The sequence below is a fragment of the Calonectris borealis genome, chromosome 3, assembly GCF_964195595.1.
Source record: "Calonectris borealis chromosome 3, bCalBor7.hap1.2, whole genome shotgun sequence".
NCBI lineage: Eukaryota > Metazoa > Chordata > Aves > Procellariiformes > Procellariidae > Calonectris > Calonectris borealis.
The window spans coordinates 72,381,294-72,399,229 of record NC_134314.1 but is presented as its reverse complement, the minus strand read 5'-3'; the positions used below and the strand labels follow the sequence as shown (position 1 = coordinate 72,399,229).

Sequence of the window (17,936 nt, the reverse complement as noted above, 5' to 3'; positions counted from 1 at the left end):
GTGAGCAAGATTTAGATCTATATGTTTGCTACCTATGCAGACTGTGGCAATGCTTGTTTTCTGGATTTGTCTTTGTCCCTGGCAATGGGTGGGACGTAACCACATTTATGCCAATGAGTTAAACTGACTGCTGTGTTATTTGGTTATTTGTTCTTATAGAGCATTTACAAACCAATACCTGCTGTTAAGGCTGATAACAGATGTTTCATGTGGGATATGTATCTGTATGATGGGCACCTTTTGAGAGTGATGAAATTGATGACAAAAAGCTGCCTTTTCTTCATACTTTTGTGGTAGTTCCTTGATATTTTCTTTTTTAATGGATCCCTTTAGCATGAATCTAGTCTGTGCCTTTTTTCCCCTCTTTGCCTCCATGTCCTGTGTTCATGGGTTGTGTTATGCTGCAGAAGACTGTATGTACAGCAAAGTAGTGTCTCCCATCTCCGTTTGCTTCTGCTGGTAAACTGCCCTTTGCAGGTACTCTGGATGTCCTACACTTCCATTAGTCCGGAGGGGCTTCTCTTTCCCTGGAGTTTGTTGATCAGCACCATCAGCTTCATTAGAGAGAGAGGGGATGTGAAGTGCTTTTAGCATATTTTTACTATAATTTGATCACTCTCTTCCCCCTTACTTTTTCTAAGCTTTTGCTTGCAGTCTCCATTTCTAGTATCTTGAGGGCACTGTTTATTGACGTTACCTGGTTCTTGATTGAAATCTTGTGCCGAGAATGAGGTTGGGATCGTAGAGGATTCTTTAAAGTGCTAATCAAAAGCAAAGATTTACGTTTACACGTAAGGCAACAACAAAAGTTATATGTATTAAATAACAGGTATAGAGAATTATATGTAACTTTAAAAATTCATTTTGTGGTATGCAGAAGCTAGCAATAATCTTGGGATAATGTCTTTTGCCTAGAATTCTGTTTCAGAGAACATTCATCCTGATATGTGTAATATTTTTTTTTCCTGTCTGATTAGTAAATATGTGAATGAGTGTGAAGAAAACATGACTCAAGCTTCTAAAATCAGCAGAAAATATGAAGAGCTCCTTACACAGCTTTCTGGATTCTTGGACACAGACATCAGAGAAAAAGAGAAACCACAGGAACATTTAATGTTGAAGGTGATTATGTGTAGCCAAGGGTTTCTGTATAGAGATTTAATAGAATAATATTTGGTTGTTAAAGAAATAAAGCAACTGATGAAGACAGGAATCTTTGTGTTAAGTAATGATTTGCAGATAGTGCTCTCATTTAAGACAGATTTATTTTCATATTTGCTTGATTTTCAAAGGTGCTGAACACTAATAGACCTCAGTGAACTCAGTCTGGTCTTACTTGCATAAATATTTTATCAACCTGTAGTTCCTAAATACAACCCTGATTAGATACTTGGTTGAAAGCTTTCCTGAAAACGTTAACACTGGGAGTCACTAGGTGACATGTAAACTAGATCTTAACACGTATCTTGGGCTGACATACCATTAAGTAGAAACATCTGAAATGGCATACCCTAGAACAACCTTAATTATGCCCTGTAACAAAATGCTGTAAATCACTGTGTGGTGTTTTTGAAACCTATCATAAAACTTTATTATTTCTCTTCAGAATATTTCTGAAGTTCCAAAAGCTAAGGTTCCATTTAGGAAAAGAAAATTGTTCGTAGGCTTTTTTAACCTGTATTGATGCTGCTGAAGGGCAATTTATCCTAATTTTATGCATTTTTCTCACATTCTGTCTTGTCTTTGCTATCCCTATTTTTCTTCACTTGGGAGCATACTAGGTATTTTGGGAAATTTTGTTTCATTATATTCATATTATTGTAAGAGTTCTGGCTATAAGGAATACTTAATAAATTGAGATTATCTAGACATCTATCACAGTGATTTCTAACAGTCCTTGACCTCATAATATTGCAAGCACATTGAAATTGTAATAGATACTCTAACAAAACTTGGCTAGTTGTCATTAGAGGCAAAGATGTTTGTATTAAGCTGTAACTCTTACATGCTTTAAGTTAAGGAAATAGCTGGAGTTTAAAAAAAAAAGTGTATGTTAATGTCTCGTTTTAACAATGTAGTAATGAATCTAGTTGGGAAATCTAATTTGTGCTGAGAACTGTGTGCATTAGGAAGACTTAGCAACTCGTTTTTCTGTTTGGGGTCATGCATGTCTATTTAGCTTCTTTTCCACATTATGGCTTTATTTAAGACAGAATTGATCTGGCTTAATCTTAATAAACATCTTGGCAGTAGGAGTCAGGGTACGTTTTTTTTTACCTTATGCGCTCTTTGAAGTGCCCACACTCATCTATTCCACTTTCTTGGAAATAGCGTAACATACCAAAACAGCCCTAGAATCCTCCTGGAAATGACTCCTTTTTCCAAGGTGTCGGCTGCTCAGAACAGCAGCCCACCAGGTATTTGGCCCTGCCCTTGAATATGTTTATGAAATAGCTGTTACTAACTCAGATCTCCCCATGTGCCTAAAAAGTTTCAAGCATAAAATGCAGCTTTCAGTTTCTTGTTCCAAATGTGACACATAAATCTTAACAAGCCAAACTGAAATGGTCTGCTTTTTGCATGAAGTTAGTTACATGATCTATTTTCATTTTCTGACCTGCTTCATATCAAGTGCAGATATGCAGCGACAGTAGCTCTCCACCTGTTTAATAGATTATGAAGATTGTGTGGGAGTAAATCTGAACCACATTACACTAAGATGTGGGTTTCTCGTGGGAATATGGTTGTCATTTTAATTGTCTTTCTACTCTTTTTAGAAAGGAATAGTAGAGTGCAATTATAAATCTGACCTAGGGGTCACTAGAAACACCATGTCTTTATTGGGATGATAAGGAGCAGGTGTACTGGGATGAATATATGTCATTGCTAAGTGCTTTTTAAAAGCTACTAATATTTGAATTATTTCTCTAGGTCTCTGAAATATGTAAAGAAAATCTGACACTAAAAGACCAGGTTGCTGCTCTTCAAGAAGCTATCAATGCCCATGAGATGGAGTCCAAAGCTAGTAGAGAAACTATCATGAGGCTTGTTTCAGAAGTGACCAAGGAACAGAAAAAGGCAGCAGGATGCTATCAAGACATAGAAAAACTTAGTAAGGTACATAATTGCATGATGTATATGTTTGTCTAGTTTTCAAATGTTTTCTCGATATTTCAAATTAATTTTCAATAAGAGCTGTATGAGGAAAAATTGCTTCTGAAAGACTTCCGGTGATTAGGGTCTTTCCTAAAAAGGACATTTTTCTAAGGTTATTCTCAACTTTTTGAAAGCTTGAAAATATATGGAGTTTAAACAATAATATTGTGTAAAATAGGTCTAATTTAGATTTGATGTCTTCCAACGATGCTTGCAAATTAATATTTTTGCTTCCTTCATACTGTTGTAGCCTTTGCTGTGCTTGCCCAAACAGGTAAGTAAACAGATGTTTTTTAAAGCAGTGTAAACATATAGAGTTAATGAGTATATCTGAGGCACCAGCATGGAACAATGAAAAAATACTCTTTTAAATAATATTTCTGTGATATTGCAAGTTTTCTGAGGATTCTTCTACTCAGTTTCTTTAAAAATTCTAATGAGACATTGAAATGAATTGATAGGATACTATTTTATTCTTTCTCTTTCTCTTAAGGAACTGGAAGTAAAGTGTCTTGGCTTCCAGACACCACAGATTATCTTGTTTCACTCTGTTATAAACTTGTATTTCATAACTGTAAATATTCAGTCGACTCATACCCAAAAAGTTGTAGGCAGTAGGATGGCTCTTGCAGGAAAGCACTGTTTTGCTGTGGGGAACCCACTCAGGAGATCTGTGCAGCAGGAATGATGCTGAAATGAGAAAGGTAAGTTAAGTTGTAAGTCAAGTATTCACCAAATTCACCTAGTATGATTTGGAAAGGAAAAGGATGTGATTTAAGGATTTAATTGCTGCAGGAGAACTCACCATTAAGAGTTTTTGTGCATTGCAAAGAATGGATGAACAAAGTGAGCTTCTGTAGCAGTTTTCCTTATTACTTTGTACTTTGAGCGATAACTGTGGAAAGGGAGCAGTTTACTAAAACCATAATAAAAATTTCCCGCAGGTACTAGAGCAGTGTGGTTAAAGCTGATGGCCAGAACTTAAGAAAAAAAAAGAAGAAACTTAGACTGCCAAATATGTAACTGATCTGTGTGTGACTGAATTTGTAGAAATTTTTAACATAAAGGCAACCTTGTGCAAGTAAGTTTTCAAATGTAATACAACATTTTCCCCACCCCTCTGGCATTACTTTTTTCCTGAACAGAAGACCACCACCATACACTTTAAAGGATAAAATGTTCTGATTTGGTTGCAGGCAAAATACTTAGGAGATGAGAAATAGCTGACACTGTGCTCTGGAGAAGAAAGAATTTGTAGGGAAGATAAATGTTAAGCACCACAAGGGTCATAAATTTTACTTACTGCTGAAAATAATTCTTACCAAGCTGTGTACAATTTTCGAAGACTCAAATGGGACTGAGAGAGAACCTGTACCAAAAACTTCAACAGGTCCTTTTTGAGAACATTTTGTTCTCGTACTTCACTTCAAACACAGGAGTGTGAGTAAGGGCAGAGTGTAGGTTGCTCACTAGGTAAGCAGGAGATGTTTTAAACCAAGATGAGGGCTTCATTTGTGACTTGTTTTGCAAGTTTGCTCTGACTGCCAAAACATTTCCAAAGTTGAAGTAGTTGTATGAAAAATATTTTCCTATCATTATTGTGCATATGCCAAATACATAATTCATTTAACCCATTTTACAGAAATGTCTTGCTAAATTATTAGCATTGCCTTTCAAATGAAACATGTGCTATCAGGGCTTATCTAGAGGCTGCAGGTTCCTCCAGTGTTGTTTCAGTTTAGCTACTTAAATTTGCAGATACTGAGTAAATCTGTTGGGAAGGTTTTGTGTTCACAAAAGCGTATTAAGAAATCCAGTATTGAAAAAATAAGTAAAAATCCAAAAATCCTTTAAATCCACATATCTAAAAGAGGATGTATGGCATCCCCTGTTCCCCTGATGGGTGTCTTATTAGGTTACAGAAAGGGCATCAGTGGTATAAAGTTGGTTTGACTTTGTCATATACTTTGCTGTGCAGTTTAAATAAGCACATGAGCAGAGTTGCACATGCTGTGATGTGTTTCCCTGTGAAGGCGAAAAGCAGAAATCCATACTGTTCCTGTGCCAGAAGACACACACACACACGGCAGCGTGTTCCTGGACTGTTGTCTGAGTTTTAATTAATGGAATTGCCTGTAGCAGAGTTTACCTGGCACAGACTGAGTACAAGTGACTCTTGCCTGTGTTCACCTGAAGCTCCCAGGGCCAAACATATTGGCCATCTTCTGTATTACAGGTTGAGATGGTGGCCCGTTTCCCCCAGTTTTCTCTCAAAATTCTTCCTAAGTGTATAGAGGCCATCACACTGTTCTGTCAGCCTTCTCCAGCAAGCCTCAGCCACAGCACTGTTCCCTGCCACCTCTTTGAATCATTGCCAGTTTTTCTTGCTAGGTAGTTCTTCAGTCCTGCTCCTCGGGATTTCTCTGAACTCCCTCTCTTGACCAGGTGCCTTTCTTGATGTCCCAGGAGGAGGCAGCTATCTAATGATCAATTAAACAGATTGTAGATTCTGAAATTCTTGATGAAGAAAATGTAAGCCAAGTTGGTTACATTCAAGCAATATTTTAGCAGGTTATAAGGTTAATATGTGAGAGTAATTCAGAATGTTCTTTAGTATATTTGATGCTCGAGTCTTTGTTGCAGTTAGCTGGTTTTCATTTGAGCAACATTAGCAAGTGAATGATGATTTTATCTATTCCCCTCCTTAGCCTCACTGCATCACAATATCAAACAGCAAACAACAGAAACTAATATAATCTTGAAACGAATCTAAATAAGAAGAGCAAGCCATCAGGCTGTTTTTTTGTAATGTGCTGCTCTTCTTTTAGAATTCTGAACTTCTCACATTTCTGACTGAATATTGCAAGAGCTTACTTCTGGAATTCTGTAAATATTGTGCATGCCTTTATGCTGGCAGTGCTGGATATCAAATTTGCATTTGATGGATAATAACTTTTAAATGCTGCCCAGATTTCTAGACTGAGAATCAGAATACCTGTTCTTTCTTTCTATATGCCCAGACAGTGATTATTGATTATGGTAATCATAATTACAGAATTATGACATTCTTTGAGAATGTCTGTAGGTCTTTATAAAATGTCTTATTTTCTCTAACCAAGTTTCTTTCTAGTATTTAATAAATTCCCATACGGTATTTATTGAAGGTATAGAAGAAGATGCATATATTCTTCCAGATGAATTCGCCTTTCACACAGCATTGCCATTGATTTATCACAAGAACTAGTAAACTGGCTTGTTCAGTTTCACATCTTTGCTGATGATTCAACCTGGAAATATTTGTGTTTCCCTCTGAAGTGTTAATTTAAACATCTGTTTTGCAAAGATGTGCACCACACAATGTCTTTAAAGAACATATTTGAAATATAATCAAGCAATTTTAATTAATACAACTATATCTGCATGTACTAGTGATGCAAAATTAACCATGAAAATGCTCTTCAGTATTCAATACTGACTTGCATTAAATTATGTTATTAATGAATAAAATTTATCTAAGCAGCATCTAATCAGTATAAATTTATCCAAATCAATTGATTTTACAAAAACATAGTTAATTAAAATATAAACTTATTATTTAAGGAAATTGAGTAAACTTGAGAAACATGCCCACATTTTGAACATACCCAAACACTTTGATTGTAAGAGGCACAACCAAATGATTATTTTTTTTTTTTGTCCAAATAGATAAATAAAGTAATGAGTTTCTCAGTTAGAACCTGGATTTTTTTGTTTATAAGATCTCATTAAGAAAATACATATTAGGGACAGGTTTCAGCAAATATTTCCAGGTTAAATCATCAGAGAAGATGGGAAATAAGAGCAAGCTAGTTTAGAGTCCTTGTGGTATAACAGTGGTAACTGGAGACACGGCTGGTGCAAGAATTCATCTGGAAGATGCCTGCATTCTATTTTATACCTTATTATTACTGTTTATGTAATATGGGGTTTTTTTTTGTGTGTGTATGTGTAATTGACTTAGTATGTTGAAACCCTGATGCTGATTGAGGTGCCAGTATTCATAATAACGATATAAGTTCAAATATCCTTCTCTAGTCTAAAACCCCTCTCAAATTATTTAACGTAAATACTCTGCTCTTCAAAATAGATGAAAGCCCAAAAGCCCAATGTTTCCTCTGAAGGGTAACAAGGGTATCAGTTAATGGCTGCTCCAAGAAATAAAACGGAGGAGATTGACTTGTGGTTCTGGCAGAGGTTGTAGAGTGATAGATGCTGGAGAAGGACAGCAATTATGTAGGAATCTGCTACATCAGGCCAAGTAACTGTTGTCTAAGCTGTGAGAGTGGCCAGTAGCTTGTGTGCGGGCAAGCATACAGAAATACTTTTGGCCATATATCCTCTGAGCTGCCATCAGTCTGGGACTTCCTGATCCAAAGGTTGCATCTCTATGTTAACAGCTGATGCTGCTACTATATGATGCAGTATGAATGTTTCACATAAAATCTCATGAAAGCCCTTTAGAAAATGGCCCTGTCATTATTAGTGAATTTTGACCAAAAATAATCAGTAATTCCTCCAGTTCTGTACGTGGGACAGCTATATTGCCAACGTCCAGGAAAGGCTCTTGGATATTGTCTCTGTGTGTCTATCGCTGTTAAAGGTTTGAACTCTCTGGGCAGAGCCTCAGCTGTCTCCTGAGCTTTCAAGTCTGTATCCACCTTCTTGCAGTGTTGTATTTCTCTTTATCTCATTGGAAGTGAAAAACTTGCATTTCATTTCTCTGCTAATTTTTTTGTTTTTCCTGTAGCAAATCTTCTGTTTCATGTTTCCATAAATTCCGGATTGAACTTACTATATTTTAAAGTTATAATTATTTTTAAATCTGAGAAAAGAGCCAGTGTCTTTACACTAAGCATAACAATGGCACTGTTACTGAAAGTGCCTTTGAATTTCTTTTCTTTTGTTCTATAAACAAACAGTAGGATTTTGACTCCGCAGAAGTCAGTGAAACTTTTGTCACCAGTTTAAGTGGGCTTGGGATTTCCCCTAGAATGTGTTAGGTGCAAAGCTGATATGAAGTACAAAAATAGCTTTCAGAAAAGTAATTTTTTCTGTGAAAATTATAATTTTCTCTGACATTTAAAAAATTGCATGCAGTGCACACAATTGATACAATGTATTTTAATAACAGAACTTAAATATCATTGTAATTTTGATGGATAACTAATTAAAGAAGAGCTATAGAGGCTTGCCTTGTTGATAACCTCTTCTAAGAAAAATTTTACAACAGTTTACATGGAATCAGGAGAGAATGAGATCCTCTAACATCTTTGGTGCAGCTGCCCGTTGCTTTAGCCATGGCTGAGGTAATTAATGGGGTTCAGGAGGAGTATGTCCATGTAGTTTGTCCACAGGGCTGCTGGGTAATACAGACTGTGTGATTAGGTGGCCGTGGTCTATGTGCAGTCTGTGGGGAAACCTCTCCATTTTAACCTGAATAGCAAATGATGATTCAGTTTCCCTTCCAGTGAGAAATTTCAATGCTGTTGGTTCCTGAAAAATTGTTAATTAAAGCTTCACAGCTCTTCAGAGGACTCAGTGGAAAGGGAAGCCTTCATGCCATGCTCTCTTCTGCAGGTGTTTTGTGGGAAGACCTTCGTGCAGAACTTCTGAAACTAAACACTGCCAAAGTTGCAAGCACCTGAGCTTGATTCCAACATGTAAATGGATAAGAAAATGTGGTTGGATACATTTTAGTATTGGAAGCCCACAGATTGTAAAAATTCATGTAAATAAAAATAAATTTGCTCAGCAGTTTAAAATTGAACAAACCCATTCCTAGGGCCAAAAATTTCAATACAAAAAGAGAGTTTTTATACCTTCTTTGCTATGTTTTTTTTCTTTAGAAGTTAAGATGAAAGCTGGTGCTGGAGATAAAAATCAGTATTATCATAACCTCATCTGCAAAGTCACAATAGTGGCCTTTTTAATAGGGTGTGGCATACTTCTGTAATGTCATACATACAAAATAATTAGAGAAAAAACATTTTCACAGCCTGTTTTAATCTAATGCATTAGATGAAAGTAAAGATTTTCATTTTTGCAGTGTATGGTTAGATAAATGAGCAATTAAATTTGTGCTTGCTTACAACCATAATAAAATGCTACAGCGCTTTTGAGATGTGGACCTGTTGTGTTTTCTCTGAATCTGCTTCAGTAGTGCTGTTGGGTTTTTTGTTTGGTTTTTTTTGGTTTTGTTTGGGTTTTTTTGGTTTTTTTTTGTTTGTTTTTTTTTTTTTTTCTTTAGGAAGGGAGAACTAGAGGAGGTAATTCAAAGCTCTGGAAAATTGAGTTTGAACACCTGAATCACTTTGGAGTAGGTAGTGTTCACTCAAACGTTCTAAAGAAATTCAGTTGAAATAGATTAATTATTAGTTATAGTATGTAATCTGACACTTAAAGCTGCCTCAGAAATAGTGACTAAGTTGACTAGTATCCACTTTTTAAAAAATGATTATTGGATGAAATGGCAGTCCAAAAGACCTTATATGTGTATAGGGCAAACTAGTTGAAATCTTGAGAAATATGAAAGAATACAGAATATTAAGGAAGAGTTATCACAGCTTTAAAAAAATGCATCATAGATGTTGAGATCAACAGAGTGAGGGTATGTATTAATATGTATTATTACTTAAAAGATCATATCCCTTCTTGTTTCCTCTCTTTCATTTTTCTGCCTCTTTAATGTGATCATATCGCCCTCATTTTGTTTTGGAGTGTTAAATAGAGCTCTTTTAGCCGTTCCTTATCAAAGAGTCCCTGTCTTTCTCTGCTTAAAAGGCAGAAGTAATTTCCCCCACCTGTTACATCTTGAACGCATTTTCTGTGAATGCAGCTGACCTAATATTGAACACATGATTTCTCATGAGGGAGGCCTTGCCAGTGTCTTGTGCAATGGTCTGGGTACTCTAACATCTTCTCTAGTCTAGTGCAGGTAGCGTGCCAGCGGGTGAGTGTGGGTAACTGTGTCCCAGCCTGAGTGGGTAACTTAAGTACAGCACTGTGCCGTATAAGCCCTTTTGCTCCGGTCTCGGATAGTTGAAGAACCTTTGGTGCTCCTTTCTGCTTCTGCAGGTGAGCACGTCCATGGTGGATCTGCCACATCTCTTGTGTCTAACAACCAGTCATTGACACGGTCTACCCTGGCTAAATCCACCTAATGTCTAATTCTGTTTTCTTTGAATATCAATTTCCATGATTATTCATGTTTTCAAAATTTGTTGTGTGTCAGTGTTGGGTAGCTTTTTTGACCCTACAAGCTGCATACTGAAACCTTCATATAATTCAGAGCCATGACATTAGCCAAAAATGTTGAGGAGCCAAAGAGAAATCACAAGCGGTTGTGGTTTCATCCTTTCAGTCTTCTGGGGTGGAAATTGTTTTATCTGCCTGCACTGATCACTTAGGCTCTTAGGGGTTTGCTTCTAGTTGGGATACCACCTTTACATGTCACAGTCCCTAAATTTCTGGATACTGTTCAACGTTCAGGCTGACCTTACTGAAGCTAGCCAGTGTAAATGCTCTCCATTCAAGAGAGTTTTCAAGGAGAATTGTTCAGAATGTTAATGTTTTGAGTTTTACGGCTTTTCATTCTGTAAATTGCTTGGTTGTGGGTTTTTTTTTAATGTTTAGGCATCAACAGGCTTGCACTTCCTTATTTTATACCTTGATCTTTTGATTCAACTGCGTTTGTTTGCAGATGTTCACAATTTGAAACAAGATTGTAATTAGGTAAGCTCCCTGGTACTGGCAAACTACTTTTGCACTGCCTTTCTGAAAGGAAAAATACACAGTGCTGAAAACTGTAATTGAAATAAACCACTCTTTATTCTTTGCTGTAATTACCATAATGCAATTCTGAGCACAGGTGGGAATTTTCTATTAATAGGACTTGTTTAGAATAAAAAAGAGAAAATGGCAAGGAATGATGCCAGCATTTGTTTCCAAGAGAGTTCTACAATTACTTTAGCAAGGGGCAGTAACAAATAATTTCCTAAATGGCAGGGTTTGTTTTGGTTTGTTTTCATTTATGTGTTTGCATGTTTGCCTTTTTGAAGCTATTTAAAAATTTTAGTATTTTTAGTATCGTATTTTATTTCCAAGGGTGCCTCCCAAACTCCTTTTTTGTCCATCCTCACTGCTGCTCTACATTAATACTCCCAGATTTACTACTTGATTGGCATGTATTCCATTAATACAAATGACTTACTGTGCTGCACAGCAAGCACACGTAGACCCTGAGAGACTCCTAAGTGCTCGCCATATTCACAGCTGCTCCAGGAACAATTCTTTAACTCCAATGTACACAATCTTAGTTCGTATCAAACTGAGCCTCTACTACACAACTGAAACTTCCAGAGAAATTCAATCACTCTCTATTAATATGCCATCCTCTGGCATAATTTTGTGTCTTGTGTGAAGTAATATTCTTTCCCATTTGTTCCTATCAATCAGATAATACCCTGAGGAATGAAGACTTAGTCTTTGCTATACTTTAGTTGGTTTCATTGCAAATTTTATTCTTGTATATGAATGTATAAGCACTCTTAATATTGGTATTGTGGGGAAAGGAAAGAAATTCACAAGCTGCCTAAATGAGAGAGGTGATTTTTTTTCTTTATGTTTACATGGGTTATTTTTCTTTCATTTTTCTATCATCATTTGCTGTTGTGTCATGGGTCAGGATACGCAGTTCTGTCTGTCTGCTCTGCCCTGTTGGGTCAATATTTTATATACAACTGATATAGATATATATGTACTGGCTTTTTTTTTTCTTCTTTTCAAACTGAGTCTTGATTCTTCGGAAGGTAAAGGGAAAATAACTTTTAAAAGCTCTGGGCTTAGAAGGAAAGGATCATGAGTGTCAGGGGCTGAATGAGAACCATCGTAAGATGCCAAAGATCTGAGGATGTCCCTGAACAGTAAATCCTATGGGCTATTCACCAGGTAGCCTCATCTTACAGTGCCCTGTCTCCCTACTGAAGACAACATTGTCTTTGAGTGTATTACTTCTGAAATGCAAGGGACTGACTTCTTAAAAAAAAAAAAAGTTACAAGGATACTAGATAGAACTGACATCCCATAAGTCCTTTCCCAGTCATGCTGCTGCACACTGACTGAGCAGCAGATGGGGGCAGTTGTAGGCTCTGTGGAAGGACACATAGCTCTTCATTAACTTTCTTCTATTCCTCAGGCAAATTTGACCTTATGATAATAGGGATTTTGCTTTCTTCAGAAAATGACATAGCTCAGATTTATTCCCTTTCTGAAAATTTTTCTGAGTGTTTCACAAGCTAAGGGTTTCTTCTTTGAGGTGAAATTGGTATTTGAGCATTTGCACCTTCTTTTACGCTATCTTAATGTCATTTTTATTTTGTTTGACCCTCACTCCCCATCTCTGTGTATAAATAATCTCAGAATTTTTTGTCACATGCAGGTAAGCTGATCTCAGAGATCACCTCTAATTCTGCTCTTAACAATATATTCGAAGAGTTTGTGTGTACTCTTTTGGTCAGCCCTGAATTGGTCAGGCAGTTGGACTAGTTGATCATTGTAGGTCCCTTCCAACTGAAATATTCTTTTCTTTTCTATTCTTTTCTATTCTTTTCTATTCTTTTCTATTCTATTCCATGCTTTCCCCTCCGAGGTGTAGTACTTTGGCTTTACTTGTGTTACACCTTGTTCACCATTTGTTTTCTAAGTCATACTATCTGAATGAAAAAATAAGATAGCAATAGTTTTACAATAAAAAATTGTTTTTTGTTTACCTGAATATTTTATTCATGTATTACTTCTTGCAGTCCACTGCAAGAGGTTAGTTTATAGTGTGATTACAGCAGGCTTTGGGCTTTCATCAATTTCAGTGGGAGTTCTCCTATGAAGCCCCGATGTTGAGCCCGTATGAGCAACATGGGTCCTAATTTCTCTATCTGCAGTACCTGCTTCTGAGTTTTTCCCTGCTTTGTGTGTGAAGGGGAGGAGTTTTAAAAATTTTAAAAGCCTGGTTTAGTCTTTCATGTATTTTAGGATCTTGACAGTGCTATAACAGGAAGACAGAGTTTGGAGATGGAGATCAGAAACCTCCAAGATAAACTGACTGCTAACCAGAAAGCTTTGGATGCATCAAAGCAGGAACTGCACCATCTGAAGAAATCTTCCAGTGAGCTGGATGGGAGCTTGAAGAGCAGCAGAGAAGAGGCCAGGACTGCTCAGAGCTCTTTAGTGGCTTTTAAAGAGCAAATCGCTACCCTACTCAGCGGTGGATCTGCAATAGTTAAACCTTCTGAGAAGGCCATTTTGGAGAGGATCCAAGAAGTAAATTGCAAAGAGGAGAGTAAAGAAATGGTAAGTCAGCAACTACTGCACTTGCCCAATGTGTGTATTCTCTTTGGATCCTTTTTCATTTTATTCATCTGTTAGAGTGTTGTTTCCTTCTGCTTAGGTTTTGAAATTACAGAAACCTTTAATTTTGTTGTCTGTTGATTAGAGGTAATAGGTGAAAAGCATCTATGTTTTATTAAGTAGGAAGAGGTCAGAAATGAAATTAATAATAGATGCTGTTAACAAGAAAAGACATGGAATGGTCTTTCATTTAAGACATTGAAATTTGATTTCAGGGCCACTTAGCGGACACCAAAAGTGGCTATGTGGTCACTATGATTTAGTGGAACATGTGAACAAGTGTGGATTTGCTGCTACAATAGTGACTTCAAGGACCGACCTGTTTCTCAAAGCAGACATAATTAATAAGTTGTCCCGGGCAACTTCTTTCCCTCCAATCCTCAAAACTCGCATCTAAAAAGAAAAAAGTATTTTTACACTTACAGTTAAACATTGCTGAAACTGTAACAGTTCACCATCCAGGAGAAAGGCCACAGGAAAGCAGCTGGGTGTTCTAATGCTCTGGCTCAAGGGGTTTTGGCTGGTAGTGTTTGCAAAGGTGTGTTTGCACGTACAGGTAGAGGAGGGACAGCTCAGCAGGAAGGTGAGCGAGAACACAGTCTGACCAATGTCAGTATCCCGACACTGCACTGAAGTTTCTCAATTGCTTTCATGGGCCTATATTAATTTTGTCAGTGAGGACTATTATTTAATTAAAGTCACACACTAAATCAAAACCTGTTTTCACTGAGCCACTGAAAACCAACTTCTGTGTCCTTGCCAGATTTTAATATTTTAGCATCTCCTGCTGATGTGATAGTTTTTTATGTTAGCAAATGTTTTTGTGTTCTGTCCAAGATTGGAAATATCTCTTGAAAATATCCCTGTGCATTTTGATTAAATATTTTGTTAAAAAATACAAAACAGCTCCCCTATACCTTAGTTTGAGAGTCAGTATGCCAAATTTCAATGAAAACAAGCTTTGTGAAAATTATTAACATTTGAAATTGATCCACTGAAGTGGAAGTGTAGCAGCAACTTTTTAATATAGAGGCTCTTTACAGTTTTGCTATATGTCATGGAGTGTTGTGTCCATAAGCAAAATGCTTTCAAACTGAAATCTAATGTGAATTTTATGTGCATGTGTGTTTGTACTATTTGGTGTTTTGGCATACAGTACACTCTGTTGAGATGTTGATTATTTTGAAAACTGCTGAGAAGGGGAAATTTAAGTTGACTGGTAGCTATTGAGTAAAAAGGTTTTGCTCCTGGGAATGGTTTGAGGTGACCTGCTGCTTTTGTAAGATTTAGTTGTGGCTAAGTCCGTTTGGGTACTACATTGAGCAGCTGTTAGTCTCTTTGTGGATATACTACAGTACATGCATAGTGCGTGCTACTTATTTCAGTTCTTATTGTTCCTGATTTTATTCCTTAATATTAGCTTTACATGCTGGGTTGGCCACTTGATCATCCTGCAGACTGATAGTATTGGGGAAGATTCAAATACCGTCTTTATTTTGTTGCAGATACGAGCTTTTCCAGCTGCTTGAAAGGAATGTGACTGGTTCTCCAAGTAACAGCATTGCTTGGAGAAGTCATGTTCTGTTACAGAGAACTACAGTAAAATATACAATAATCAACTATTCTTTTTCTAAACAGCTGTGCTTATTCTTATTTTAGAGGTAAAGAAACTGATGTCCAGAAAAACAGGTAGTTTTCCATAACAGTGTTAAAATTCATTTATTTGAGTGCTATGCTTTAACCTTTCTCTCCCTCTCTCACTCTCTCCCTCCCCGCCCCGACCTGTTGACTTTTGCAATGGAAAATAACTCCCTTTTTTTGGGGGGGGTCTGATGATGGAGGTGGATTTGTTTTTCAGTATTATTGCTATCAAAATTAAATATATGTGCTAAAAGAAAGCCTTTGTTGCTAAGACAGAGCAGGTATCAGCTCCAAACTGCTGCTGCCTAAATCTGTGCTTTGGAACTAAGATGCTGGTCTTACAGTTGCCAGCTTTTGTTGGTTTATTTTTTTAAATAGTATAGCAGCTATGTCAGGTATGTCTAGCGTAGCATTCTGCCTCTGCTAGCAAATATAAAAACAGCCTGCTATACTTCTAGCAATACTCCCTCAAAATGCTAGTCCTTTCTAAAAAAAAAATTGTGGCTCAGTTTCCTGAACCATAAATATTAGCTTTAAATTTAATATTGCTTGGTGAATTTGGTCATTGTAGCTGAATGATGAAGTTTTGTGGATCATTGTATTTGCCAAGTATGTTAAGTGATGAAGCTTTAATGTTTTATTGCTATGTGTGATTTGGAAAAATTTATTTGCATTGCCCCGAAGTGCACTGTGTTACTATAGCAGTGCTGGCATCTATTCTCGGAAGAGTTTATACATTAAAATTAGGGGCTTTGAAATAACTAAGCTAAAATGCTAATATTATGCACCTATGAATCTGTTTCTAATAGAACATAGACTTTGTTATCAAAAAGTTGTTTTACAGTGAACTGGTTTTCCTTCTGCAAATCAGAATTAAAAAAACATTTTTTAAGGTTCCATTTGTAAACTGCTATAGTCAGATTTTCTGTGAAATCTGAAATGCTCTTGAAGATTACGTCTCCTAATTATGGTGGTTTTGGTATCTGAAGGGCATCTGAGTCATAGTCTGTATACTAGCCCTTAGCAAAAATTGTAATTTCGTTTGAAAAAAATCCGCATATACTTTGACAATGTCCAGTGATAGGTATTCTGCTGCAGGATTAAGAAACTGCTTTGAATCAGTGTGCTAATGATCTTTTCAGCAGTTATAGTAAGATGTGTATAATCTGAATATGTTTGGACAGCTCTTGGGTGTTTTTGTCATTTATTAGTTGTAACATACCAGAAGGGTTCATGGGCACCTGGAGTCCAAGGCAAGCACTGAGCTCAGCCCTGGTATGAGGTCTCTGGGTTCAGGTCCTTTCTGTTTGACAAGTTTTGTTGCAGATCTGTTGCAGCAAATTAAAAAATTAAAAATTCATACAGCCAAAACTGTTTCTCTCCCATCTGATCTGAAATAGGAACAGCTGATCTGATTGTAGATTGTCTTAATTTTATCAATTTTTGTCATTGCATATTGATATACAGACTCTTAAATGCCAAAATTGATTAGGCTCTACTATTGCTCCCATTAAAATCTCTTGTTGTTCTCATTTCTTAATGATTTTTATGTAATAAATGCATATTTAGTTTTAGAGATTTATCCACTTTACCCTTCCCAACAAAAGAATTGAGTGGAAAATAATTTGGGAAATAAAATTAAACATTGATAAAAGCAGAGTAATATATGTACTGACTTAGGGCTGACCAAGAAAACCCCAACCAACTAGAATGTGAGGAATTATTAGGAAAAAAGAAGAAAATGAAAACCATAATTATGCCACTATATAAATCCATGGCTGCTGCATTCTGAGTAGCACACACAGTTATGATAATTTAATTCAAAAAAAGGGCCTTCAAAAAGTACTGCGAAAGGCCGTGAAAGTGTCTAGAGGCTTTCATGCAAGGAAAGATTCAACAGACAAGAAGTTTTCAGCTTGGGATGGTGAGTGCAATGCAGTAAAGCAAAATACAAGTTGTAAGTACCACGATACTTACATGATGTGGCAGCTCTAATGCTTTTCAGCTGGCAGGGATCTTAAAAAAAAATTTGTACTAGGTGCACACATGTGTGTGCATATATGGGTACATATGAAACAGTGGAAGTTTAAGATAACATCTTAGGAAACCAGAACAGTATAGCTTATTGATTGTCAAGATAATACTAAGAAGATGAGAATATTTAGTTGTTATGTCGGAAAAGAGGGAAAAAAATTGCCACTGTGATGTGAAGGACGTTGTAACTTCATTCTACATGCTGCTTTTTTGCATTCATCCTAAGTCCACCATGTGCCTGTCTCTGTGACTTCTGGGCTTTTGAGGCTGACTGCATAGCTGTAGCCAACTTTCTGTTCTGGTGTGCTGTGGGGCTGGGCCTGGTGCTTGCACATGCCTCTTCTTAGCCCAAGAGAAAATGAAAGCTTAGCACAAGAGAAAAATAAAGTTCAGGAAGATTTTACTGAGGGCTATTTAGTTGCAGCAGGGATGAACCCTGCTGTCCTCAAGGTAGGAGCTTCCTCTGGAACTGAGTATTTGCAACTTCTTGTAACACAAGAAATAAAAGGTTTTCGTTTGAAATTATCTGGTAGCCACATTAAAACAAAAAGCAGGCTGGCTGATCAAGCTGCATAAGTTATTGGCACAGGAAATTGTGGAGGTCAGAACTGCAGGACCAAAAATGCAGCCTTTGTAAGTCGCTGGATACAGGCATGGGTGGGTGA

The 17,936-nt window shown here is 36.8% G+C and overlaps 1 protein-coding gene across 1 annotated transcript in view; it reads left to right on the top strand.

Moving 5' to 3' along the window:
- The window catches only part of CCDC170 (coiled-coil domain containing 170), a 47,921-nt gene that overhangs the window by 15,229 nt on the left and 14,756 nt on the right, over positions 1-17,936 (top strand). The window contains exons 4-6 of the mRNA XM_075146140.1: positions 978-1,122; positions 2,932-3,117; positions 13,222-13,539. Of these exons, the coding sequence (XP_075002241.1) occupies positions 978-1,122; positions 2,932-3,117; positions 13,222-13,539 (649 nt within the window). The remainder of the gene's footprint in view (positions 1-977; positions 1,123-2,931; positions 3,118-13,221; positions 13,540-17,936) is intronic.